General features: G+C 40.2%; 1 protein-coding gene across 1 annotated transcript in view; it reads left to right on the top strand.

Annotated features, from left to right (window-relative positions):
- The window catches only part of RTN4R (reticulon 4 receptor), a 304,428-nt gene extending 277,802 nt beyond the window's left edge, over positions 1–26,626 (top strand). Inside the window, exon 3 of the mRNA XM_040350588.1 lies at positions 24,674–26,626. Within this exon, the coding sequence (XP_040206522.1) occupies positions 24,674–26,079 (1,406 nt within the window). The 3' untranslated portion in view covers positions 26,080–26,626. The remainder of the gene's footprint in view (positions 1–24,673) is intronic.
- The last annotated feature ends 1,269 nt before the right edge of the window (positions 26,627–27,895 follow it).

The raw sequence follows: 27,895 nt of genomic DNA, 5'->3' as shown, positions 1-27,895 counted from the left end.
GTTCCATGGAACCACAAGAGCTATGAAAACGTATAAAAAAAGGCCAAATGATTAATACCAAGGTATTGGAAACAAGCAACATGCCCCACCCTTCAAGAATGGAAAAGGGAAGTAGTTATAATAATAGGAGCAGAAAAATGGATACATGACATCAGGCATAAACAGGAGAAATTTACAAAAATCGGGGAAATCTGGGAAAATCATAACCAGGAAATAGATGGATAAAACTAAAAGCCTTATGAAGCTCGAAAAAAAAAAGTAGATTGGAACTATAAAAGAAAAATGGGGAACGATCCACAGATTTTATTTTTAATGTGTATGCTTTTATGTATGTCTTGTTATTATGTCGAAGCAAAGAATGTGACACTAGAAGAATATGGGAAGGTGTTTAACCATCCTCCTCACCTATTTTTTTTGGGGGGGGGGGGGGAGAAGAACATGTGGGTGTTTTTTTTTTTTTCTTCTTCCTTTTTATTTTCTTCTCTCTTTCTCCTCTTCCCCGGGGGGGGGGGGGGATCTAAAAACACATATAATTTAGAAGGGAATACTATAATTATAAATAGAAGACACATATAAATAAATATAAGAAGGCACAGAGGAACATAATACATAATAAATATCACAAGTATATAGCACTAGAAATACATATATATTAATACATTTTTTATAGTCACAAACGTCTTCCTGCGTTCTCCCTATCCCCCCCCTCTTTTTTTTTTTTTGTTTGGGGAGGACCGGAAACCACCATATAGAAAAGGATGGTAGTATCGAGCTGCCTTTTAAGTGTCAAGGCATGTTAAATGTTATATGTAAAGAATTTTTTTTAATAAAGTTTAATTATAAAAAAAAAAAAATCTAATGTCGATATTCCTTTCCCACCTACCTTTTCTGTGTAGATAAGTTGACCTCTCCTTTTTAAAGGTCTGAGCAGCATTCACGTAATAAAAACCAAAAATTATCTCATCATATTATAGTCCCTATCCGGCCAAGGCTTTCCTAAAAAAAAAAGGAGAGTATGTTAGGTTACTTTATTTCAGGTATCATTATTATTGAGAACATGTTAGTTTATTAGGTCTGCATAGGCCTCTAATTTCTTGAATATCAAGCAATCTTCCCAAATTTCAGAGACTTAATCAAGACAGTCCTCATACGAGTGAAATAGTTCTTCTATTAAACATATTGAGCTAGATTCAGGTAGCTCGGCGCATCTTTTGGCCCGGCGTAGCGCATCTCATATGCGCTACGACCAACGTAAAATAGGCAGCCCAGAATAGTATTCTCAAAGATCTGGCGCCGTACACTGCGCCGGCGTAGTGTAAATAGGCCGGCGTAAGCCCGCCTAATTCAAATGTGGAAGGTAGTGGGCGTGTTGTAGTAAAATTAGCCGTGACCCCATGTAAATGACTTCCCGAACGAACGGCGCATGCTCAGAGTCACGTCGCATATACTCCCTAAGATACGTCGGCTCAATGCTTTTGACGTGAACGTAACCTACGCACAGCCCGATTCACGTATGTAAACAACGTAAAACCCGATGGCTGTTCCGACGTCCATACCTTAACATTGGCTGCACCTCATATAGCAGGGGTAACGTTACGCCGAACGTAAGCCTTACGTAAACGGCATAGCGGGCGCAAGTACCTTCGCTAATCGGCGTATCTAGCTAATTTACATATTCTATGTGTAAATCTATGGAAGCGCCCCTAGTGGCCAGCGTAAATATGCACCCTAGATACGACAGCGTACTAAGACTTACGTCGGTCAGATGAAGCAGGAATTCGAAGACGCAACTTTTAACTTACGCGGCGTATCAATAGATACGCCAGCGTAAATCGTACCTGAATCTAGCTCATTCTGTATAATCTACTTTTGTGATTGATTCTTTCTCTGTTGGGATATCTTGTATATGCCAATATCTTGGGATATGCTCTTTGGCTGCATTTAATATGTGAGGGGTTAGTGATTTCTTACACTGTGCTACCGGAGTGTCTGTGTTATAAAATAAATTTGTCCATGGATATACTTTATATTCATTCCAATTATTGAGTGAATACTAAAAGACAATTTCCCTCCACTATGTTTGTATTTCAGAACAGCTCCACCAAATATGCACAAAAAAAGATTTACATCCTCTCTTGCAGGTACATATTACCTCTGATTGGAACATATGTGCTCTTACAGGCTACATTTTAAATAATAAAAACGGCATGGGTTCCCCTCCAGGAGCATACCAGGCCCTTAGGTCTGTTATGCATTTCAAGGGGAACCCCCTACACTGAAAAAACGGCGTGGGGTTCCCCCCAAATCCATACCAGACCCTTATCCGAGCATGCAGACCGGCCGGTAAGGGAAAGGGGGTGGGGACAGGCGAGTGCCCCCCTCATGAACCATACCAGGCGGCATTCCCTCAACATGGGGGGTGCTTTGGGGCAGGGGGCGCCCTGTGAAGACCTTGCCCGAAGTCAGAAGAAGACCCCCCCCCCCCCCGAAGTCGGAAGAAGACCCCATGAAGTCGGAAGAAGGGAGAAGACCGGGCCCCGCTGGTAAAAGAGCTGAAAGAAGACAGTGGTGGTGCCCGGCAGAAGACCCCCGGAGCTGCCTAATAAACTACTTTAAAAACCTGTGTAGTGTTTTTTTATTGACATTTTTCTTCCACCAGGTGAATGGGTAGGGGTACGATGTACCCCATACTCATTCACATGGGGTGGGGGGCCGGGATCTGGGGGCCCCCTTATTAAAGGGGGCTCCCAGATTCCGATAAGCCCCCTGTCCACAGACCCCGACAACCAACGGCCAGGGTTGTCGGGAAGAGGCCCTTGTCCCCATCAACATGGGGACAATGTGCTTTGGGGTGGGGGGCCACAGGGCGCCCCCCTGTCCCAAAGCACCCCCCCATGTTGAGGGCATGCCGCCTGGTACAATTCAGGAAGGGGGCGCTCACCCGTCCCCACCCCCTTTCCTGACTGGCCCATCTGCGTGCTTGGATAAGGGTCTGGTATGGATTTGGGGGGAAATCCATACCAGACCTAATGGCCTGGTATGCTCCTGGAGGGGGAACCCATGCCGTTTTTTTATTTAAAATTTGGCATCGAGTTTCCTCTCCTGGAGGTGACTTCAAGTCGTGTTGTAAGTCGCGTTGTGATTCATACTCAAGTCGTGTTCAAGTTGCCTCCCAAAGTCGCGCTGAAAGTCGCGTGAACCTGCTCTTACTCTGTGTTCTTTCTATCTTTACCAAAATCCCATAAACATTATCCCCCAACTACCATACCATGGACTCAATCCCCCTTGCACAAATCAAATACTGCTTGGTAGTACCTCTTAAAATCTGGCACTGTCAGGCCTCCCTCGCTTTTTGCTTAAATCAATACTATGTAGGGAAACCCAGGTCGCCTACCTTGCAGGGCTGGACTGGGACAAAAATTTGTCCCTGGACTTCATCCAGACTGGCCCACTTTGACAGGTCTCTCCCATGGCGGCCGGACAACTCCCCACCCCCCCCCTGGCCACCCAAGCCCCCTCTCCCCCTTCACTAGCCACTAGCCATTCTACTTTATTAGAGTAGAACGGTTGGTACTGGTACTCTTATAGGCAGTACCAGTGGGGAAGCTAGACATTATTTCACCCATGGCAAAGAATCAGTTCGGTACCCCCTTATGGGACAAGATTAGGCAGAAGTGAGAAACTCCCAGGCCATAGCTGTTGAGTCAGCTGTCTGTCCCTTCCCCCCATGCTCCTCTGTCATCCCCCCTGCTCCTCTGGTCCTCCCCCTGCTTCTTTGTTCCCCCCAGGTGAGCGCTGCGGGGAGGGAGAGACAGAGGAGCGGAGGGGGGCGGCAGTCCGCTGTCACTGAAGCCGGCCCACTGAGCCATCGGCCCACCGGGAAACTCCCTGTAGTCCCAATGGCCAGTCCATCCCTGCTACCTTGCCATATTAACCTCAAAATTAAAGACCTCAGTGTTCTAAAATATGCAGAATTTTCCAAATGTTGTCATGTTACAACCAAAAACATAAATGTATTTTATTGGGATTGTATGTGATAGACCCAATTTAAAAAAAAACACACATTTTTTTTTCTCAGTTTAGGCCGATACGTATTCTTCTACATATTTTTGGTAAAAAAAAAAAAAATCGCAATAAGCGACTGGTTTGCGCAAAAGTTATAGCGCCTACAAAATAGGGGACAGAATTATTATTTTTTATTATTTTATTTTTTTTACTAGAAATAGCGGCGATCTGCGATTTTTATTGGGACTGTGACGTTATGGCAGACACATCGGACACTTTTGACACATTTTTGGCGCCATTCACATTTATACTGCGATCAGTGCTATAAATATGCACTAATTACAGTATAAATGTGACTGGCATTGAAGGGGTTAACACTAGGGGGTGAGGAAGGGGTTAAATGTATTCCCTGCATAGTGTTCTAACTGTAGGTGGAGGGGGGGTGACTGGGGGGGGGTGACCGATCTATGTCCCTATGTACAAGGCACACAGATCGGTCTCCTCTCCAGAGACAGGACGCTGTTTCTGTGTAAAACGGCAATGAGAGATGATCTCATATGTTTACATATGAGATCATCTCTCATTGGCCACACAGATCGCATCACAAACGGCCACTCTGATTGACCGTTCGCGGCGATCTGTAATTGGCTGTGTCCAAGGGACACGGCCAACACAGAGTTTCTCCGCTGCGCGCTCTGGAGCGCGCGCGGGGAACGCGCAAAGGGGCAGACGTCAATTGACGTCCAGTTGGATTTTCAGGTCCGCGCTGTAGCCGTCATTCGGCTATAGCGCGGGTCTGAAGTGGTTAAAGGGGTTGTAAACCCTTGTGTTTTTTCACCTTAATGCATCCTATGCAAAAATACGAATACGACAGCTGGCTGTCCAAGTTTTCTTCGTATTTTTGCATCACTATTGCATTGCCGGCACCCATGGTTTGGTTCCAGTGAGGAGGTTCTTTGAAGACTACTGAGCGGTTATTTTCTCTCTCTACTTTGTCTTGGACTTTGCAATTAATGCATCCTATGCATTAAGGTGAAAAAACTTCTGGCACTGCTTTACTTACCTGAGACCTGGAATTTACTCAGTGGAGGCACGCTGTCCCTCTCTGCATGGAGTCCTGGCTCTTCATTGGATAGAATGATAGCAGCACAGCCATTGGCACCCACTGCTGTCAATCAAATCCAATTAAGCAGGCGCTGGCCAGCGGGCCGATTCCGGCATTTGTATCTATGGATGCAAATGCTGGACTTGGGAACGCTCCTGCAAGGTAACCCCACCGGGAGAGCGCTTATTATCTCCTATTATCCAATGCGGAGAGGAGCCGCGAGAGCTGCTGAGGGACCCCAGAAGTCAAGGTATGGGGCCACTCTGTGAAAAATGAGGTAAGTATGACATGTTTGTTATTTTTTTTATTTTTTTAATGAAAGCTTTACAATCACTTAAACTATTCACTCATTGAATTCAGGTACTTACCAAATTTATGGAACAGCTGTCCCTGAAATTTCTTATAAGACATAGACTATCCAAAAAGTGCTTTTCAAATTGCCACAAGAAACCACAGTGAAAATCGAAGGCCTAAACATATTAGACAACTATATACTGTATTATATTTGACCACTTACTGTAGCTGTCTAAAAGGTAAAAACCAACAAAGCCAGTTGGGGAGGAGCCACCAGATACACCATGTCTGTTGACTACATTGACCCATAGGTTACTGTTCTGTCAATTAATGACAATATAGAAAATAGATAGATAGGTAGATAGATAGATAGATAGATAGATAGATAGATAGATAGATAGATAGATAGATAGATAGATAGATAGATAGATAGATAGATAGATAGATAGATAGATAGAAATAGAGATGCAAGATATAGCCCCAGGTTTAAATCCCAGCAAACTTACAATCTGAGTGGAGTGTGTGCTGTCCTAATGGCTGTGTGGTTGTTGTCCAAATACTCAGTTTTCCTGCCGCAATCAAAAAACATACTAGTAGGTTATTGTGGCATCCACCCAAATTTCTCCTGGTGTGGGTACGAAATATTGTGCATTGTCAACTTCTCAAGATAACAGGGAGTAATATAAATTGATTAATATAAAGGACTGTGTAATATGTCAGTGCTATTTTAAACCTCTAAATATTAATATTTTTCCATGGTTTGAAAAATAAATCTAATTTGATATATTAGAACATAGTACAGTCGTTCCCTCTTCTTCTTCCTGTGTTTTGGCAGTTTGTTTCAATTCATCTTATATGTGTAATTTTCTCCAAAAATATGCACAATTTGCAAAAATATTACAGAAAACAAGTGGCAACCATCCCCAAAAAGGTTACAACATAAAACTGCCAAGCAAGCAAACTTCAATTACAAATTATCTCCAACTGGATAAAAAAAAATCACAGGAAAAGAGCATACCTGCCAATACAGGGTAATGTAAAATGTGCTTTCTCAATTGCCCTAATCTGTACAACACACAGCAAAAAAGTAAATTTTATTTTCATGTGAATAAGAAATTGCTGTGGACAGTTCCCTGTATAATATAGAGCACATACCCAGACTGACAATGTAGGTTAACCACTTAAGACCCGGACCTTTAGGCAGCTAAAGGACCCGGACAGGTTTTGCGATTCGGCACTGTGTCGCTTTAACAGACAATTCTGTTAAATTTGCGTGCACGCGACCCGGTCCGAAGCTCCGTGGCCGCGGGACTCGCAGGCCCGATCGCCGCTGGAGTCCCGCGATCGGTCCCGGAGCTGAAGAACGGGGAGAGCTGTGTGTAAACACAGCTTCCCCGTTCTTCACTGTGGCGCTGTCATCGCACGTGTGTCCCCTTTTATAGGGAATCACAATCGATGACGTCACACCAGCCACACCCCCCTACAGTTGTAAACACACATGAGGTCACACATAACCCCTTCAGCGCCCCCTTGTGATTTACTCCCAAACTGCAACTGTCATTTTCACAGTAAACAATGCATTTTAAATGCATTTTTTGCTGTGAAAATGACAATGGTCCCAAAAATGTGTCAAAATTGTCCGAAGTGTCCGCCATAATGTCGCAGTCATGAAAAAATCGCTGATCGCCGCCATTAGTAGTAAAAAAAATAAATAATAAAAATGCAATAAAACTATCCCTTTTTTTGTAAACGCTACAAATTTTGCGCAAACCAATCGATAAACGCTTATTGCAATTTTTTTTACCAAAAATAGGTAGAAGAATATGTATCGGCCTAAACTGAGGAAGAAAATAATGTTTTACATATTTTTGGGGGATATTTATTATAGAAAAAAGTTAAAAATATTGTTTTTTTTTCAAAATTGTCACTCTATTTTTGTTTATAGCGCAAAAAATAAATACCGCAGCAAATACCACCAAAAGAAAGCTCTATTTGTGGGGAAAAAAAGGATGCCAATTTTGTTTGGGAGCCACGTCGCACGACCGCGCAATTGTCAGTTAAAGCGATGCAGTGCCGAATCGCAAAAACTGTCCGGGTCCTTTAGCTGCCTAAAGGTCCGGGTCTTAAGTGGTTAACAAGGTCACCAGGCCTATCTTGAGACATCAGCTTGCCTTGCTTGGTCTCCTCCAGGGCAGGTCCTCCACCGGTTTCCTTCGTTAAGCAGCTTCCCCCCTCTTGGATGGACAGAGTGGAATCCCTTCTAGAACCATAGGCCCCAGCCAGCATAGCTGGGCCTACTTGATAGGAACACAGCCTCGAACCAACGTGGTCCCGGGGCTGGAAATCACACACACGTGCCTCGCGTCAGGAGGGCCACGAGACGAAGGACCCCAAAAAACGGCATCTGCCCCCTAAGTATCCCTTCCCAGCATGCACAGCGGGGCACCACTACCACTGGGCTTCTGCCGAGAAGGGTCACTTAACACAACATGGTTCGCCCAAGTTCCAACATGGGACTGAGGTGATAACGCCACCTACAGGCAACAAGGGAAAACTTCTATCAAGCACAACCATAGCCAGAACAGAGGCTAATTTCCATGAAATTAGTAAAGTCTGAGCCCAACTATTGGCTCGGATGCTCCTAAATTTATAATAGCGCCCCACTCATTGGGAGCCCAGCGCTACAGTAGCAAAAAATAACATTAAAATAAAAATACCACACTACCACCAGTGCAAAAGATAAAAAAGGCAATGTTGTCCATGTAGATACATAGTGCTGCTAGCAGCACACCTCAATCATGCATGTCTTTCATTCACACCACCAGGACATGGGGGAAAATAGATTGAACTTTGGTGGAGCTTAACAGTGTAAAGCACAGATTGCACAATGAAGATTGCAAATAGGTAATCACTGCTAAGAAGCCATGTATAGGTTTCTGTTCATGGATCTGTCATTAAATGGTCATCCCAAGGACAGGAAGTGTCTGTAATTCAAGGTGGGTGTCACAGAAAGTTGAAGCCTGGATGGATCACTGCTGCAGGATCAGTGATGTAACTGTGCAATGAAAAGACTGGAACTGCACTAAGATAGATGTTACAAACAATGAAATCCTCCCCAGAGGGACTCAACTTTCTCTTGGACTGGGGAATGTACAGGCAGATCAGGTGTCAGGTGTTAGTAAGTCCACTCAATGAAGACAGGTGCCAAACCATGGGAGGTAAGATCCTTACTCACTGTTGGTAAGATGATAACTTTGCTTTCACTGTGTCTGTCAGTCCCATATTAATGCAGAAAGTCCAACCATATAAACAGTTTGATGTTTCCTGGCTAGTGTAGATCCTTATCCAACGGCTATAATATCAGCATTGGTGTCTGTATAAGCAGCTCTCTGACCCCGGTGAGGATTTCACGCTGACATGTTTCGTCCGCCAATGAGCACAAGCTTCTTCAGAGCAAGGAGGGGCTGGAGGTTGGTGCCTTAAATACCCATTCCTATCATGTTGTACATTCGTATGACCACCAGATGTCCTCAGCACACACTCCTCAAACGAACACTCATCACATCTGAAGCACATAGACAGAGTATTCCCTAAATCACAAAGATCTGCTGAATGTCCACTTTGTAATTGTATATATATATATATATATATATATATATATATATATATATATATATATATATATATCGCTCAATAAAGAAAAAGAACATTAGATAATCAAAAGTAAAAAATAGTAGTAAAGTAGTAAAGCACACACAAATATACCGAAAAATAATATACACATATATAATAAAGTACAAACGGCAGATGGATCAAAAGTACTAGGGGACAATGATCAAATAGATATAAAGAACTAGTGTTCGCCACCAGGTGTCATAGGAGCCTGAAAATATCTACCTAATCCCTTATTGGCTACATTTCTAAAAATGCAGAAAGATTGCATTCTGTATATAACCCATTTGGCATAAGCGTACCGAAACGGAAAATCCACATCTTCTCTTTTTCTGTGAGTATAGTATTAAAGTCCCCTCTTCTAAGGGAGAGATTCAGAGCATAGATTCCTTTAACTTTCAACCCATCTGGGTTACCATCATGAAACTGTAGAAAATGCAAAGCTAGTGGACATTCATCATCCTTCTTCTAATACTGCCAATGTGTATGCCAATTCAGATTTTTAACTGTCGCTTAGTTTTGCCAATAAAGGGCTTTCCACTGTAAAACATGTTTTTTTTTTATTAAAGCAGTTGTATACTTATTTAAAAAAAAAAGTTATACTTTCCTGCTCTGTGCAAGGGTATTGCACAGAGCAACCCTGAACTATCTCTACTGGGGAGCCTGCCAGCGCTCTCCACTCTGTCTCTTCTCCTAGGTCCCCATAGGGAGCCACATCCTATGGTGCCATAAATGTGACCTCGCTCCTGAGCTGGACTGTGTGCATGCATAGACACACACACACTTGAAAACTCTAGGCAGGTAGTGGTGTAGTTGGGATTTGAACAAACAATCTTAGTGCTGCTAAGCAAAAGTGCTAACCATTTAGCCACTGTGCTTTGAAATATCCACTTTGCCTCCCTTCTTTTGGGTAATGCTGGTAACCCTGTGGCCAAACCACTGTATGGCTAGCATCTGCATCTTTATATAGGGTTTCTGGGACTACAAGCATTGTCATTCACTTTTAGGTCAGATGTCTGCAAAAAATAATCCCCTTTGTCAATTTACATCAATTTATAAAAAAAAATGTATGGATCTCAAATGAGTTTTGCATTTCTATAGACTTGTATGTCTTCCATTTGAGGCAGAGCAGAAGGAGGTCAGACGCATAAAATAGTTTACAATTACCAATTGCTGCTTACTGACAAAAGATACACCAAATAAAGCCTAACTCCACCCAGTTTTTATTTTGTTTTGGATAGACTGGGAACAAGGTAAAATGTCAGTCTTATTGCTTTTCTGTGGCAGGATTAGGACGTTTTCCCCTATTTCCTGTTCCTGTGATGTCCATACAGGAAATTGGGTGTGTGGATGTAACAAGGACAGAACGGCAATTAAAACATTGTGAGGTGTCCAAACCCTTCCCATAAAAATGGTGGTTTCGAGGGACTGCCCAGATCAAACCCAGCGGAACAAATTAGATCACTTTCGATTAAACTGGCACAGTATTTTTTTTTTCTGTCTATTTCAGTTTAATCCTTCAATAAATTGTATTGAGGCTGTTCATTTATTGTACAGTTAAGCTTCACAATGAATGGAATTCTGATGGTCAATCAGACTTGTGGGTTGAACATTGCCTAATTTCTAGCAATTACTTGTGATTTTATTAGCTATTTCTGATGGATTGGGAATGGTTTCAACTGACAGAAAATTGGCATGTGTAAGGTCAGCTTTAGATTCAGTAGGTAAAGTATATGTAAAGCCATTTTTGGGGGTAGAATAGGAAAGTAATCAAACTTTTGACAGTTTTTTTTTTTTTTGCTGTCATTGTCTACTGAGGAAAATTCCCTTAGATGGTTGTCAAAGGTGTTTCCATCAGACAGTTTGGGTGACAACTTTGAAATTTTCAATTTCCTGTTGACAATGGTCACCACCCAATATAAGAAGAGGGGAGAATCTCCACAACGAGGACATAGACAACCATAAAAAATTAAACAGGGGGTCCAACCCTTCTTTATCTCTAAAAAAAATTTGTTTAGAGGTACACTTTGATATATCAGCCCTTTGAATGCCCTGCATTGTTTTACAACAAATAGCAATTAAATGTATAGCCACACTGACATGTTTACAGTGAAAAACTGACTGGTTGCCACAGGAAAACGCAAACAATTCTTATTGTATGCTCTTTTTGATAATAAAGAAAATTGCTGTACAGTTACTTGGATCTGCACAGAACAATTTAGTAGTGTTTCATGACAGTCCTCAAAATATGTTTTGTTCAGTGGGGATTTCTTTTAATTTGGCTGCTGAAATATTAATGCATATATTTGTTTAGACTGTGTCCTGGAGAACTTAAAAGCTTATTAATGATATGGAAGCATGGAAAGTGTTAACCAATGATGTACAGATTGTACAGATCTAAGATATTGCTTCCCTTACCTATCTTTCTAAAGATAAATACATGTAGCATGTTACAGGGTAACATCTTTTTTGTAAGGAATGGTAATGTCAGATTATGTAGAAAACTGTTAAATAAACCTGTGCCCAGGTATGGACCTAGCTTACTGCTTGTATGAAGTATACAACCCTCAAATATCATAAAAAGACTCAAAAGTTATTTTTCAGTTATTTTTCACATCTGTTTACATGTGTTTACATTATATGTCTGGATGAATTTATGCACAATGCCTATAGCTACAGAGGTGAATGAGGGTTTGTGTTAACCAATTAATGACAACCCACCTGTCCACATTGTACTGTGGACAGGCGGCCGCTGTAGGCAAAGTGACGTACTGGTAAGTTGCTGCCTACTTCTGAGTTAGGGCTTGCGCATGCATGTTCCCTGGCCGGCTCCCGCTATGATTATACACAGCGGGAGCCTTTCAGCAAGTCCTGGCCAATGATGTACATTCACAGCCAAGAGCTCTGTGTTGAAATTCAACACAGAGCTCTGTACACATGGAGTGAAACAGGGATAATAAACTGAGAGATCAATAGTAAAAAGCAGCAAACTGTACACTTGTTACACATTGTTAGGCACATATTTAACCCTTATATGGTATAATCACTAATCACTGTATTAATGGCACTGGTGATGTCAGTGTCAGTTAGTCAGTTCCCCACAGCATCAGTTAGTGTCAGATTCTCCGTCGAAATATTGCAGTCCTATTACAAGTCGTTGATCGCTGCCATTAGTAGCATAACATTTTTTTAAAAATTCCATTATCTATATCATAGCGTGTATGTGCTATAACTTTCATGCAAACCAATCAATATACACTTACTGGGATATTTTTATATGAAATATATGTAGCAAAATACATTTTGGCCAAAATTCTGGAAGAAATTTGTTTTTTATTTTATTTTTATTTTGGGTGAGATTATCATAAATCATCCCAAGCTCCCACACCATACCTCTAGGGATCACAGAGATCCCCCACATCAATAAGTAGAAGGTCCCATTAGTATATACTACAATATGTCCTAGTCTGGAGTGTAACTATGATTAATAAGATTATTAAGAAACTATAATAATTTTGTTTGTGAGTGATCTAGCATCCCATCAATCATATTTATAGTACAAAGGAGATCAGTTTTCCACTGAAATTAATGAACTAGGAAGTGCTCAGTAATGTGCATTTCAGTGTTCATGGTATGTCCTAGTACCAGAAAGAAAAGATAAGGACATTGATCTCGGTCTGCAGCAGAAACAACAGGGGTATGTTTAAAACTATGATGCCTACTTGCAACAGTATACAGCAGACCTACATGGTGGACAGTGAACAATACAATAGAAAAAGGATTAAAAAGCATATTAATGTGCAATACATTGAGACTGATATACCAAAAGAGTTGAGAATTTTTGTTTGATAAGTTAAATGAAGATTCACTTCAATTATCCAAACATGTGAAAAGCAAATTTCCATATATTTATTTTATCCTCACATAGATGGGTTTTCAAGTTATTGAGTGAAAACCCAGAAAAATTAAATTTTCCTATATATAGCTGGCACGGAAGGTAATAATTAAGTAACATTTCTAATTATGCTGATACAGTTTTATTATTACTGATAAGCCTTTAGTAAATCTAAAAACAACTGAGGAAGACATAGGACTTTATTGACTGGTGTCTCACATCAGAAACTGCACTTAATTGTCGGGAGGGCGTCTATAGAAGTCCTCCCGAGCATGCACTGTCAGCACGTCCCTGCACATGGTGCGTTCTGTGATCACTAAGTCTATGAGACTCGGCTAATCACAGATCCCGGCCCAATAGCATGTGATTAGCTGTCACTAAAGATTGGTAAACTGTCTTTTTTTTCCCTCAGGGGGGGAAAAAGCCAATCACCGGATTATTTTCAAGGAATATTATTCCCTCACACGGAGAGGCACTGCTGTTATGCAGTGCCCACCAGTGTTACCTGCCAGTGCTCACCAGTGCCACCTACCAGTACCCACCAGTGCCACCTACCAGTGCCACCTATCAATGCCCACCAACGCTGCCAAATAATGCCCATCAGTGCCTCATCATCAGTGCCACCTATCAATGCTGCCTATCAGTGTCACTTACCAGTGCCCATCAGTGCCACCTATGAGTGCCACCGACCAGTGCCTCCCATCAGTGCCACTCATCAGTGCAACCTCTCAGTGCCACCTCTCAGTGCCCATCAGTGCACATCAACGAAGAAGAAAAATTACCTGTTTTCAAAATGTTATAACAAACTATGAAATCCGTTTTTGTTTTTCAAAATTTTCAGTCTTTTTTGTTTTTTTAGCAAAAAATGTAAAACCCAGCAGTGATTAAATACAACCAAAAGAAAGCTCTATTTGAGGGAAAAAAATTATAAAAATTTAATCTGGGTACAGTGTAGCATGACTGTGCAAGAACTTAAGTTATAGGGCGGCACAGCGATATAGTGGGTAGCACTCTCACCTAGCAGTAAAAAGGGTCATTGGTTTGAATCCCAACCACGACACTGCCTGCCTGGAGTTTGTGTGTTCTCCCTGTGCGTGCATGGGTTTCCTCCGGGTACTCTGGTTTCCTCTCACACTCCAAAGACATGCTGTTAGGTTAATTGGATTCTGTCTTAATTGGCCCTAGTATATGAATGTGAGTTAGGGACCTTAGATTGTAAGCTCCTTGAGGGTAGGGACTGATGTGAATGTACAATGTAAAGCGCTGTGTAAATTGACGGCGCTATATAAGTACCTTAAATAATAATAATAAACTGCTGAAAAGTTGAGCGTTGCCCCTCCTCTTCCTTGTTGCAAGTTTTCCTCTTGGTCACTGAGGCCTTCAGCTACAATAAAGGACCAATAGACAGGCTTAGGAGGCAATGATCGGCATAAATTTGAGCTGACTATATCTCTAGATCTACTTATCCTATTGGCATGCAGTTTTATTGTAAAATAACCTTCAGTTTTTTTTTTTTTACATCCTATGCTTGGTTTGAATTGTACTGGTTTGAGATAGAATTACTTTAGAATTTCAATATCATTTACAGGAATATATTACTGAGCAGATGCATCTGTCTAAATCATTTCTAATATAGACTAGACACACATGAGCATGTGCTCCCTGTAATATGACTGACAATGGCACATAACCATAATAAAACTGTTTGAAGAAATCATCTTGAATAAATGGTGGAAGCTGATATCAAGAAGTGCACAAATCAACTGCACAGAAATACTTTCTTTGTGCTCTACAGTTATCTGTAAAAACCAGAAACACTTTCCAGGACAAAACCTCCGTGGAAAAAATATGTAATGAGACTGTCCCTTCAGATTACAGACAAATGTCAAACAAGTAGTGTAAGCTATTGTATTAATATTTTCAAAGACCAGCCTTTAGATTTATTATTCAAGGAATGACTAGGAATGAAATTTATTGCACAAACTTGCAGGCATGAAACCAAAATATAAGCATTTTGTTTTATTCGCTATAACATTGGTTAGTTCTAGGCTCTAGTGACTAAGTGAAACACAAAGACATACATTTTATACCCTACAAATCTGTTGCTAAAGAAGCGGTATCACAACAAATTTAAATCCTTATGGAATCCTCCAGTGGACCTAGTGCATGGAGTACTTGGTCCAGTTCCGATCCATGCGATGGTTGCGGTTGACCATTCTGTTAGCAAGCAGATTCATTTTTAATTATGACTGAGTGAATAGGAACCTGTTTTCTTCTACAGGGCTCAGTGCAGTCACAGTGGCTGCATTCAGGGACTAAGGCCGCGTACACACGGTCGGACAAAACTGATGAGAATGGACCGAGGTTCAGTTTCATCGGTCCAAACCGACCGTGTGTATAGCCCATCGGTCTGTTGTCCTTCGGTCCAAAATTTTAAAACATGCTTTAAAATCGAACCGATGGCCCGCTGCCCGATCGGTCCAAACCGATGGTTAGTACAGAAAGCATCGGTTCAAAACCTGCGCATGCTCAGAATAAAGTCGACGCATGCTTGGAAGCATTGAACTTCGTTTTATTCAGCATGTCGTGTGTTTGACGTCACCGCATTCTGACCCGATCGGTTTTTGGAACGATGGTGTGTACGCACACCAGACCATCAGGCCACTTCAGCGGTGAACCAATGGAAATGGCCTGTCAGACCATTCTCATCGGTTTGGAACGACCATGTGTACGCGGCCTTACTCAGAAACTTCCAATTCTGGCCAAACACGTAATGTTTTTATAGGCCCAGGAAAGTTCAAACACCTCATAAATCGGCAATATTTTGGAAAGTAGACACCTCAAAGTATTTGCTGAGAGGCATATTGAGTTCATGGAACATTTTATTTTTTGCCACAAGTTTTGGGAAAATGACAAAAAATTATATTTTTTTGTTTAATCCTAATTTTCAATTTATTGATATATTGCTCACACATTCCATGGGTATATGTAAAAAATGTATGTATAAAAATACGTTCTGTTACTTCTCCTGAGTATGGGAATACCATATGTGTGAGGCCTTGGACACACGGTTGGACCAAACCGATGTGACTGGTCCGTTGGACCGTTTTCATCGGTTCACCTCTGAAGTGGCCGTACGGCCTGATATGCGTACACACCGTCAGTCCAAAATCCGATCGGGTCAGAATGCGGTGATGTCAAACACACGACGTGCTGATTAAACAAAGTTCAATGCTTCCAAGCATGCGTCGACTTGATTCTGAGCATGTGCGGGTTTTGAACCGATGCTTTTCTGTACTAACCATCGGTTTGGTCCGATGGGGCAGCGGTCCATCGGTTCGGTTTTGAAGCATGTTTTAAAATTTTGGACCGAAGGAAAACAGACCGATGGCCTATACACATGCTCGGTTTGGTCCGATGAAACTGAACTTTGGTTCATTCTCATTGGTTCGGTCCGACAGTGTGTACGGGGCCTGAGACTTTCTGTTAGCCTAGTCACGCACAGAGGCCCAAAATCCAATGACGTCGGGAGCGAAAAGGAGGATTAGGGCTGCTCTGAGTAAATTTAATATTGCATAGAGCAGGTGTAACATGTTTGTTATTTTAATTAAAAAACAACGCAGGTTTATTGTTAGTTTATTGTAAATGCCAGTGCCAAAAAAAAATAACTTCTCCTGGCCACATGAATTTTAAACATTTTTTTTGCTTTGGTACAAGTTCCCCAGGGAAATCCCCACCACCACCACCACCATGCTGCTTTTTGAGACCCCCTAACCTATTAGCCCTATTAGGCTTTTGTAGTGTCTGCAGGAGTCTTCAAAAATAGTGGCCCGTCTATAGGCTGACCTTTTGCTCAGTGTCAGCAGGACAATGATTGGTCTTTTACAATCATAGTCATAATAAGCAGCTTGTGTGATTGTGAATGACTGCGCTTGCCATTCTCAACAGCAAAATGATAGCAACACAAGCTGCCAGTTATTACTCTGCTTGCTTGCAAAAGATCAATCACTGCCCTGCCAGCACTGAGCTATGCACTGTGCCCTGGATCTTCCAGACAGACAGCAGCATTTAGCATAAATAGAAGAAAATTTGATTAAAAGAGTCAGTTTTGCCTAGTAGGAACACGTATAAACTCCCCAAAAGGAACAAATAAATTGGGCTTCTCCCTGAGGTGAAAATACAGCCAGCAGAAACATAGAAAAATAATAAAAAAAGTTTACAAAATGAAGGGTTGTATCAGAACAGGACTAAGTGCTCCATGCATTGAGTCCCCTGGGGAATTGCATAAGGATTCAAAAATGTTATCTGTTCTTTAGTAGGGATGGGCTGAACACCCCCCGGTTCGGTTTGCACCAGAACACTGCAAACAGGCAAAATGTTCTAGCGAACTATGGGACATGAACATGAAAAATCAAAAGCGAGCTATGGGACATGAACATGAAAAATCAAAAGTGCTAATTTTAAAGACTTATATGCAAGTTATTGCCATAAAAAAAATCCAGGAGGAGGGATTTTAATAAAGCTTAAAGTGAAACAATACAAATGAAATATTCCTTTTTAATATCGGGCCTGGGGGTCTCTTTAGTCTGCCTGTAAAGTGGCGCATCTGTGCCACTTTACAGGCAGACTAAAGGGAGCCCCAGGCACGATATTTAAAGAACATTGCCACAGCAAATCGAAATTTCTAAAGGAAAAAATGTAATCTAAACGGCTCCTGGCAATATAGATAAAAAATAAAAACTGGCGTAGGGCCCCCCCCCCCCAGTCCATACCAGGCCCTTCAAGTCTGGTATGGATTTTAAGAGGAACTCCACGTCAAATTTAAATAAAAAAAATGGTGTGGGTGTCCCACTCAAAATCCATACCAGACACTTATCTGAGCATGTAGCCTGGATGTCAGGATAGGGGGGGAATGAGCAAGCTCCCCCCACTTCCTTAACCATACTAGGCCACATGCTCTCAACAAGGGGAGAGTGCTTTGGGGTCCTCCCAAAGCAACTTGTCCTTATGTGGTTGGGGATAAGAGCCTCTTCCCGACAACCTTCTCAATTGGTTGTCGGGGTCTGCATGCTGGGGGCTTATCGTAATCTGGAAGCCCGCACCCTGGCTCCAGTGTCACTGGATTTAATTGACAGCAACGGAAACCAATTTCTCCTGCTGCTCTCAATCTATCCAATGAGGACCGGAGCTGCTGGGCTTGTGCTCGTCGCTGGAACGATTGGGTTTAGGTAAGGAGCTGGGGGGCAGCTGCAGCACAGAAGGTTTTTTACCTTAATGCATAGAATGCATTAAGGTAAAAAACCTCGAGACTTTACAGCTTTTTTTTTTTTTTTGGAAAGAATATTGTTTCTGTATATTATGACAATTATTTTCTTGCAGACTTTTATTTTAGGATTAGCCTGGTAAACATGTGAAAATGTACCTAGTGTGCCACCTGCTGGCTGGAAATAGTAAAAATGAAATAATTATATGAAATATTTGATCTTTATTTAAGAAATGAAAAATTTCTACTTTTTTATTTATTTATTGTTCTAAACTTAGTAAAACAAGGAAATACGTATAAAATGCTTTACATTTCCCCTAACAATGTAGGCTGTTTTTATACAACAAACTGTTGTTTCTCATGTAAGCCCCTATCTTGGTGATATTACTGCTTAGGTCTATAAACCATATATCACTATAGAGTCTGTATTGTTATTTATCACTTGTGTTGATTTCTGCCATAGAGAAATGTGTGCAAGATAAACATGTTTTAAGAAGGAAAGACGGATCATTTCTCCCTCAGTGATCGATTGCCTCCTAATGTAGAGAGACCCTGCTGAACCTGCAAAGATAATGCCTTGTTCCTTTTACAAGGTTCAAACCAGAGTGGAAAAAAAGAAGGAGCCCATAGAAAATGTAGGTCAGGACCAAAGATTGTAACACAGGATGTGAGCTGGTGCTCAGGGGATACTGGTAAAGAGATAATTGGGAAAATAAAGTTGCAGCAGGTTTCATTTTTGTTCAGAAAAAAAAAAGATGTACCAGCATATCTCACAACACTGTGTTTTCACAGTAGTCAGGGGCAAGAAGACTGCAGCCTGCTTCGGTATCTGCTGACACTTTATAATTTATACGTAGCAGGAAAGATATGCCTGAACATTTAGATGCATTATCAGCAATATCATTTATTTATGTGATTTTATTCCTTTGACATATACATTATCCATGCATTTAATGAGAAAAACAAAAAATATTTTGTTGTATAGTTAGTATACTCTGTAAGAATATTTTCATATTTTTCATCATTCATCTATACCCTAACCCGTTGTGACTAATCTTTTTATGGCATTGTTCTGCATCAAGCATTCTTTATATATCAGGCATTACATCTGGGTCCAGATTTGGTTAACAGTTACTATGGACTGTGATGGTGGCACCACAATAAAATGGCAGCCATTCTGCATTTCAGAGTGTGTAATGTAGACAGAACTTTCCAGTAACATTAGTACATCTCCCACTATCCATAGAGTCTGACTGACAGTGTAGGCTCAATGCTGGAAGCTTTACACAAGGATAAGAATCTTTATTTTCAGCAGTGTGTTTGTAATTTCCAAATTTAATTTTACACAAGGATAAGGATCTGTATTTTTAGCCATCAGACTCAAAATCTCATTGAACTAAGCTGAACATAACTGTCACTTTTTTAAAAATAAGGATGATCGTTTCCTGGTGCTTATCCTTGTGAACTGAGTTTCCATGTTATTTCTTTTAAGTATTTTTGAGCACAAATCACCTCCTGTTATGTGACTATATCCTTTGTACTGCTTCCGGCTTCTAGCCCTGAAATACAAGCAGACTAGCAGGAACATGTGACTTTATTTTAGAAGACAAGTTTATGGTACTTTGACTATTTTTTTTTTTTATAAATGGATACATTGAATGCATGTACCAGCATTTCCTCTGCTAAACTATGTATTCTAGTGCTTTTACCTGTGCTTTAAATTGAAAACAAAACTTTTTTTATGAGTAAGATCTGCATATTATTAGGTTAGAAAGAATACAATTTGACCTGCAGCACACGTAAGTGATTTACTCATATAAGTGGACTTGTAACAACACATTTGAGATTGTGCAAGATACGTTTCTTATTATTTTCAAAAACAGTTAAAATTCAGGCCATGCATTTGCGCTCTACCCCATTCCTCTTGGTCCAAGCAGTACTGGACCCCTGGAAGCATGTCCTACAAAATGAAAATTAATAGAAAAAGTATCACATATAATACTCAAAAACTGTATACTAATATGGCTACATTCAAGTCACACAAGATGGAAGATACTGTCTATAGCCACACAAAGAAGCAGTTAACTATCTGGATTATAAGGGAAACATAAGTTAATAGTAACAATACTGCTTGGACCTTAGAGAAGGGGGTAGCATCCTGCTTTTGAAAACAGTGAGGAAGCATCAAGATCAGTTTTTTGTCATAATAGCATATTTGAACCAAATCCTGGGGTCCAGCAAATCACACCATGTCCCCAGGTTGGGAGTTGGGACAGTAAAAGTTTGTAGAGATGTAAAATGATTTGGTCAATGAAAATCATTTCATGAATATATATATTCATGAATTTCATGAATATAATGTAAAAATTTGCATTTTTTATTGTGTTGGCCCTTTATTAGCCACCCCTGTCTGGACATACAGATAAGAGTACATGAAAAAATATTGTTATGCCAATTGTCTTTATATATACCAGCAAGTATTCATTTACATACCTTTTTTCCAAATGTGTGGCTGTGTGGCATCATAGGTCATCTTCCTCCTTGTGTGACATCATGGGTCTTAAATTCTACAGGGAATAAAAATATAACACTGTTTTCTGTGAAAATGACCATGGTTGCTTGATGAGAGCATGTCCTTGATATTCTGGGCTCACAGAAAGTGGGTTGAATAATGCTGAGCATCATTCAACCTGAAGAAAGGTCTGTACTGGATAGCAGAGAAGTGAGTCTGATGGGAACATCATCTAAAATTAGGTGAGTATTGCATTGATGGCTACATTTCTTTTTTACTACAAAAAAGCAGTGGATTTTAGTGAAAATTACCCATAAGCCTCGTTCACACAGCCAAGGAACTCGACGGGCGAAACACATCGTTTTGCTCGTCGAGTTCCTTGTGAGGCTGTCGAGGAACTCGGCGAGCCAATTTTCTCCATTCCCGTCGAGGAAAAAGAGAGCATGCTCTCTTTTTGGCTCGACGAGTTCCTTGACAGTTTCCTCGTCGAAAAATGTACACACGACCGGTTTCCTCGGCAAAGAAAAAAACCCAGCAAGTTTCTTGCTGGTATTTGCCGAGAAACTCGGTCGTATGTACGAGGCCATACGCTCTATTTAAGCTGTGATTTTATTTTGTGATCATTTCATAACCAAAAATTTCTTTTCACAAACATAAATGTCGCAAAGGTGTGGATCTGTTATTGTTTCACTTGAAATTGATATTATTTAGCTCTATTTTATCTTATTTATATTGTGATTTTCTACCCACCTTCTTGAATCGTAGGCCCTGTACACACGATCGGTACATCCGATGAAAACGGTCTGATGGACCGTTTTCATCGGTTAACCGATGATGCTGACTGATGGTCAGTCGTGCCTACACACCATCGGTTAAAAAAACGATCGTGTCAGAATGCGGTGACGTAAAACACAACGACGTGCTGAAAAAAACGAAGTTCAATGCTTCCAAGCATGCGCCGACTTGATTCTAAGCATGCGTGGATTTTTAACCGATGGTCGTGCCTACTAACGATCGTTTTTTTTTCTATCGGTTAGGAATCCATTGGTTAAATTTAAAACAAGTTGACTTTTTTTAACCGATGGATAAATAACCGATGGCGCCCACACACGATCGGTTTGGACCGATGAAAACGGTCCATCAGACCATTCTCATCGGTTTAACCGATCATGTGTACGCGGCCTTACAGTTAGATCAGATATTTATTATATTATTTATATTATAAACTAGTTATTTGAAGTAAAAACCTATACAACTGCAGTAGTCATTTTTTAATTCCCTAGAGTATTTATTTCTGAAACTGGTGAAAAATTATGTTTTTGGCTTTAGCAATTAGATCTGTTAAGAGACATCCAACTTTTTAACAGTTTTCATAGCTCCATTAGTTTAGTCGGGCATTGCTAGTCTTTAGCTGAGTAGCTCTGAATGAGACTGCAAGATTGTTACTTACATAGGTAACTCAAGTAATTTGTTGAACTACAACAAAGAGAGATTTCAGTGTGGCAAGTTTTGCCAACAAGGTTAAAAAGATACATTTTTGAAGCTTTTAGGAAGAAGTCAATTGTTTTTAAAAAGAAAAAAAGAACAAACTGGAACAAAAGTTGTGATGTTGCCCCTATTTACATATCATTCTGTTAAATTTTTCAAGAGAATAAAGGATGAAATCAGATTGGTAACCATGGGCTGGTTCTACACTTATATACAGTATCTATTTTTCTTTTCCTCTGTGCTATAGTTATTAAAATCATTTTGAGTATTATTAGTATTATAGAATGTAATGAGAATACAGAACAGTAAGGCCCCTTTCACACTTACGGACCATATGTCCGCTTTTTCATCCATCCGTGTGCAGATGAAAAAGGGACATACATTGGTCCCTATGAGATCGTGGGTGTCAGCGGATGAATATCTCACCCGCCTCCGCATTCCTCTGATTCTGCAGACGGAGGAAAACCCTATTTTTCCTTCCGTCTGCGGATCGGATGAACACGGACACACGGTCCATGTTCATCCAATCCCCCCATAGGGGAGAGCGGAGAAAAGACAGGGCGGTCCCTGCACAGTGTGCGGGGACCGCCCTGTCATCCGCTGGCTCAGCGGGGATCAATGGAGCAGATGGAGGTTCACGGGCGGATCATTACTGATCCGCCCTGTGTGAAAGGGCACTTAAAGTTACCTGCACAATCAGCTAATAGGCAAACGATAAAAGGCATACCAATTTTTGAAGGGGAAAGCCATATCCAAATATTTGAGACATTAAATACTTACAACCAGAACATTCTCTACAAAAAACAATAAAAAATTCACATTCTCTGTGTGTTTGTATAGATTTGATGCTAAAAACATTGTTTGTGAGATAAATAACTTCTGTCTACATTTTCAATTAAATGCAGTTGTTTGTATCATTGCTGTGATAGGAATAGAACATTGTATGCTTCCTCTGAAAGTAGAACTATGGCCTCCAATTACAAAAAATAAGTTGTGCTGCTTATTGTCATTCCTCTGCAAATTCTCACAAATACCCTTTGATCTCAGCATTAAAGTTTACCTTATGTAGCGTTCTGTGATGGAATGATAACACTGTAGCACTAGAACTGCTCCTGAATACAGAGCAGTGCTGTCACCATTATTAATTTATAAGGCATGCACATCACAAGGTAACTGAATTTGGGGCATATTTAGGCTGTCACAAGTGCTACATAGGAACCTTTAGATGTACTTAAGGAAAAGTAGGGTCAAAGCTCTTTTGGTTTCACTTATCCTGTAGGTCACAGGAGTACACTTCATTCTGCACTCTTGTGACCCGTATTCAGTCATCAACGGGCTAAAGTCCACTGTCAGTTGACGTCACTCAGCAGATCCAGGGCTGACTTTAATGTAGGGATCCACCCAGATGCCTGACCGTCAGCTGGCTCAGCCTCTTAGCGTGCTGCTGAGAGCCTGAGCAAGCCACTCCTGCATCCCCCCCCCCCACAGCCCGGAACTCTAGGACAGAGCACATAGACGGTGACTCACAGTATGCAGAATACAGACAACTGAGTAATAATTAGTCTTTGAACGCTTCGTTCTAAGTTTTAGAGGTGGCAGTGGACAGATGCAGCATCAGATTTATAGTACATTCACCTAGGTGAGTTAGTAGAGTTTTTTTTTTTCAAACCTCATACTTGTCTTTTAAGGCATAGTCAAATGTTAATGGTAGTTTAACTTTTTAAGCCACTGCAAAATATTATTGCCGGAGCATCTCTATAAATGCTTCTGATTAAGCTGTTATTGTGATCATCAACTCTGTATATAGCACTTATGGTCTTAAATTCTACACGGTTGCCCAGTCAATAATGTTCAAATTTTGCTTGCTGTTGTGTGGGACCTGTGGAGACAATGTAATGCTGTGTATATGTGAACATTGGTTAGTTGTTACTGACATGCCATCAATCAAGTTATGGTGGTTAATTTACTAAAATGCAAAATTTGGTGCAGCTCTGCATAGAAAGCAATCAGCTTCCAGTGTTTTTTGTCAAAACTGAAGTTAAAAGCTGATTGGATGCTATGCACAGCTGCACCAGATGTTGCCCTCTCTTGTTTTAGTAAATCAACCCCACCATTTCTAGTAGGGCACATTAGCAGTTGTAATGCTTTTAAATACATATTGAACAAATACAAAGCTAAACAATAAAATGCAAAATTGATTATTTCACTGTTTTGTTCCACAGCAGTAGATTTGTTGCAAACATAAAGTTAACCTTTTAGCCAATTAGTAAAAAAGTCAATGATATTTTGATGAACATTTAAAAGCCTTTGCATTACAGTTATAATACCTAAGAATGCATAATAATAATTAAATTTAATTTGCAAATGATATCATGATCTATGTAGCAGTATGAATAATAGATGAAGAACATTAACACTTTTCCATCATTTCTTTTCCAGGCGCTAAGCTGCTCTTACTCCTTACTTGCTGCATAATTTACATATTTAAAGTGGAATGTTGTCCAGAAACCTGCCTGTGCTACAATGAACCGAAAATCACCTTCAGTTGTTCACAGCAAAGACTGACTTCCATCCCTTTATACATTCCAACACAGACTCAGCGTATTTTTCTTCACAATAACAAAATAACATTTGTAAGGGCAACTAGCTTCACCTCCTGCCAGAACCTTTCTATTCTATGGATCCATTCAAACAACATCAGTCATATAGAGTCTGGAGCATTTTATGGATTAACAAAACTGGAAGAACTCGACATGAGTGACAACTATAACCTTAGATCTGTTTCTCCACTCACATTTCGAGGTCTTGTTCACTTACATACTTTACACCTCAATCGCTGTGGTCTGCAGGACTTACCTCTTGGAATCTTCCAAGGCCTTTTCTCTTTGCAGTACCTCTATCTTCATGATAACAACCTTTACTTCTTGCATGATGACACATTTGTAGATCTGGGGAACCTCACTTACTTGTTTCTTCATGGCAACAAACTAAGTACCCTATCTGAAAATGTATTTAGTGGCCTCATAAATTTAGACAGATTACTGGTTCATCAAAACAGGCTGGATTATATCCATCGCAGAACTTTTCATGAACTTAAGAAAGTAACAACTCTCTACTTGTTTAGTAACAACTTAACCGTACTCAAGGGAGAAATACTGTCACCTTTAGTATCCCTTCAATACCTACGTTTAAATGCAAACCAGTGGACCTGTGACTGCAGAGCTAAATCCCTCTGGAACTGGTTGAAAGCATTTAAAGGCTCATCATCAGAGCTAGAGTGTTATGTTCCACCAAACCTAGCTGGGAAGGACCTTAAAAAACTAGTCATCGCAGATCTTGATGGATGTGCCAATACTTCTTTCCATCAAATGAGAACAGGTTTATTTGGAGTCAAGGGCGAAGAGATTGCAGACAGCTGCTGTCAACCTCCAGTCGATAAGTCCCTAATTACTGGAACAAATGCTAAGTCTGGCCCATCTTCTCATACAAGTAGAGTTTTGCCAAATATCCCAGTCAAAGACAAAGAAAATATTTCAAAGACAAAAATCATTGGTAATTCTGACCCTAAGAAAAACAAAACTTATAAGCCTATTAATCACTCTCCTTTTGGAACATTCACAAGCAAAGTAGATAACTCTTTAACAAAGTTGAATCAAAATAATGTTTTTGATTCAGTTGAACCATCTACTGTCCCAAACAAAAAGAGGCTTCCCTGCTCAAAAAAAGTTAAGTCAAAATCACAGTGTCGAATGTACCAACCAGGAACCAACTCTGCATTACCGAATTTGCACACCATGGATCTTCTATATATAACTCTGATTTTCATCCACCAGATGCACTTTTAAGCTCTCTATCACACAGTTTCTCTCTCTATCTCTCTCTCTCTATATATATATATATATATAAATATTTTTGGGTTTAAGGAAGTTTCAAAGAAAGACTATGAATGACCTTAATAAATTGTTGCTACTATATACAAAAATGTGCATAAACAAATGGCTTCACAAAAGGTTATTGGTTATTTTTTTATGGTTGTGTACTTAAGAGTGCAGCAAGTGAAAAAAATATTGCTTTATTCCTCATATATTTAAGGATATGTTTAATCCTTTAAAGATTGAAAAAAAAAAAAAGCTAAACCTGAATGTTTAGCCTTTATTTGTATTTAAAGTTGTACTTAAAATGATTCAAAGTGTACATTGCAAAGAAAATGCTGTTGTCTGCTCTGTTTATGACTTAGAGTTTATTGTAATTATTTCTGTCATTATGTTACTGGGTAGTATTTGTTGAAGAATGCTATCCATTTACTTAAACATTTTCCATGTATACACATATAGATATGCATTTTATTTTAACTGTGCCGAATTAAGTAAAAAATAAATCTGTTCTTTTTTTTTTCTGTGCAAAGTTTTATTTCAGTATAAAAAAGGACACTGGTTTAAATTGAGGAGTCCTTGACACCACCAAATATAATAAAATTATACCTAATGTTTATTTTTTTTCCTTGTTATGGGGGAGAATCTAAAAAGGTTGGGGGTCTTATTACTGACTGTCAGTTTTCCTGGTTGGGATGTAAGAATTTTAGGAAAAAGGAAGAAAGAAGATAGGCCTCTAGCGAGAAGGGATCTGATAGAGAAAACTAATGCAGGTGTGCCACATCCCAATGGATATAGAATAAGGAAATGGGGGAACCCCTGGGGGTGGGACTTTAAAGGCACTACCAACAGAATGGAGAGGATGTATTAAAATATAACAAAGTTAGTTATTAACAACAAGTAAAAAATAGAACACAGTGTTCTATATATTACTTGTTAATAAAACTAACTTTGTTATACTTTCATACATCCTCTCCATTCTGTTGGTAGTGCCTTTAAAGTCCCGCCCCCAAGGGTTCCCCCATTTCTTTATTCTATAGGCCTCTAGCAGTCATTTACATTCCTAATGCCATCTTAAGCATTCGACTGGCTGACCTTTAATATTTGTTTTTCTTGTTGCACAAAGTTAGGACAATTTATGCACTAAACAATCAACATGCATTGCAGCTTCCTGTAGACTGTCGAGACATGGTACATTTTTAGCCAATGCAATATAATTCTATAGCAAGCCAGTTTTTTCACTGCAATCCATGCAGGCAATCCTGGTCCAATCTAGTAATCTGAACCAAAATAAATATCAGAAAAACACCAACAAAAATTTGGAAAACTAGTGTTCAATCTCAAACCAACAACAATCCTTTGCAAAAACAGCATGGTAACAAAATTGTGCAACCTGGAAGAATGCTTGTGACTTTCATCCAACAAATGTTTTATAAACGGACCCATAAACTTACCTAAAGCATAACTTCTGGGCCAGGAAATACAAATATTCCTCCAATATTTTGACCATAAGGCCTCGTACACACGACCGGACATGTCTGCTGAAACTGGTCCGCGGACCAGTTTCAGAGGACAGATCCGATCATGTGTACAGGCTAGCGGACAGATTTCCAGCGGACTAAAGTTTCTTAGCATGCTAAGAAACTTGTCCGCTGGAGAACTGTCCGTCGGACATGTCCGCTGGTTAGTACGTCTAACCAGCGGACCGAAATCCCGTGCATGCGTCGAATTGATTCAACACATGCGTGGAAGCATTGAACTTGCGCGATAGAGAACGTCGGTGTCGTCT

The sequence above is a fragment of the Rana temporaria genome, chromosome 1, assembly GCF_905171775.1.
Source record: "Rana temporaria chromosome 1, aRanTem1.1, whole genome shotgun sequence".
NCBI classification, from domain to species: Eukaryota; Metazoa; Chordata; class Amphibia; order Anura; family Ranidae; genus Rana; species Rana temporaria.
This window is presented reverse-complemented; position numbering and strand designations above follow the sequence as displayed.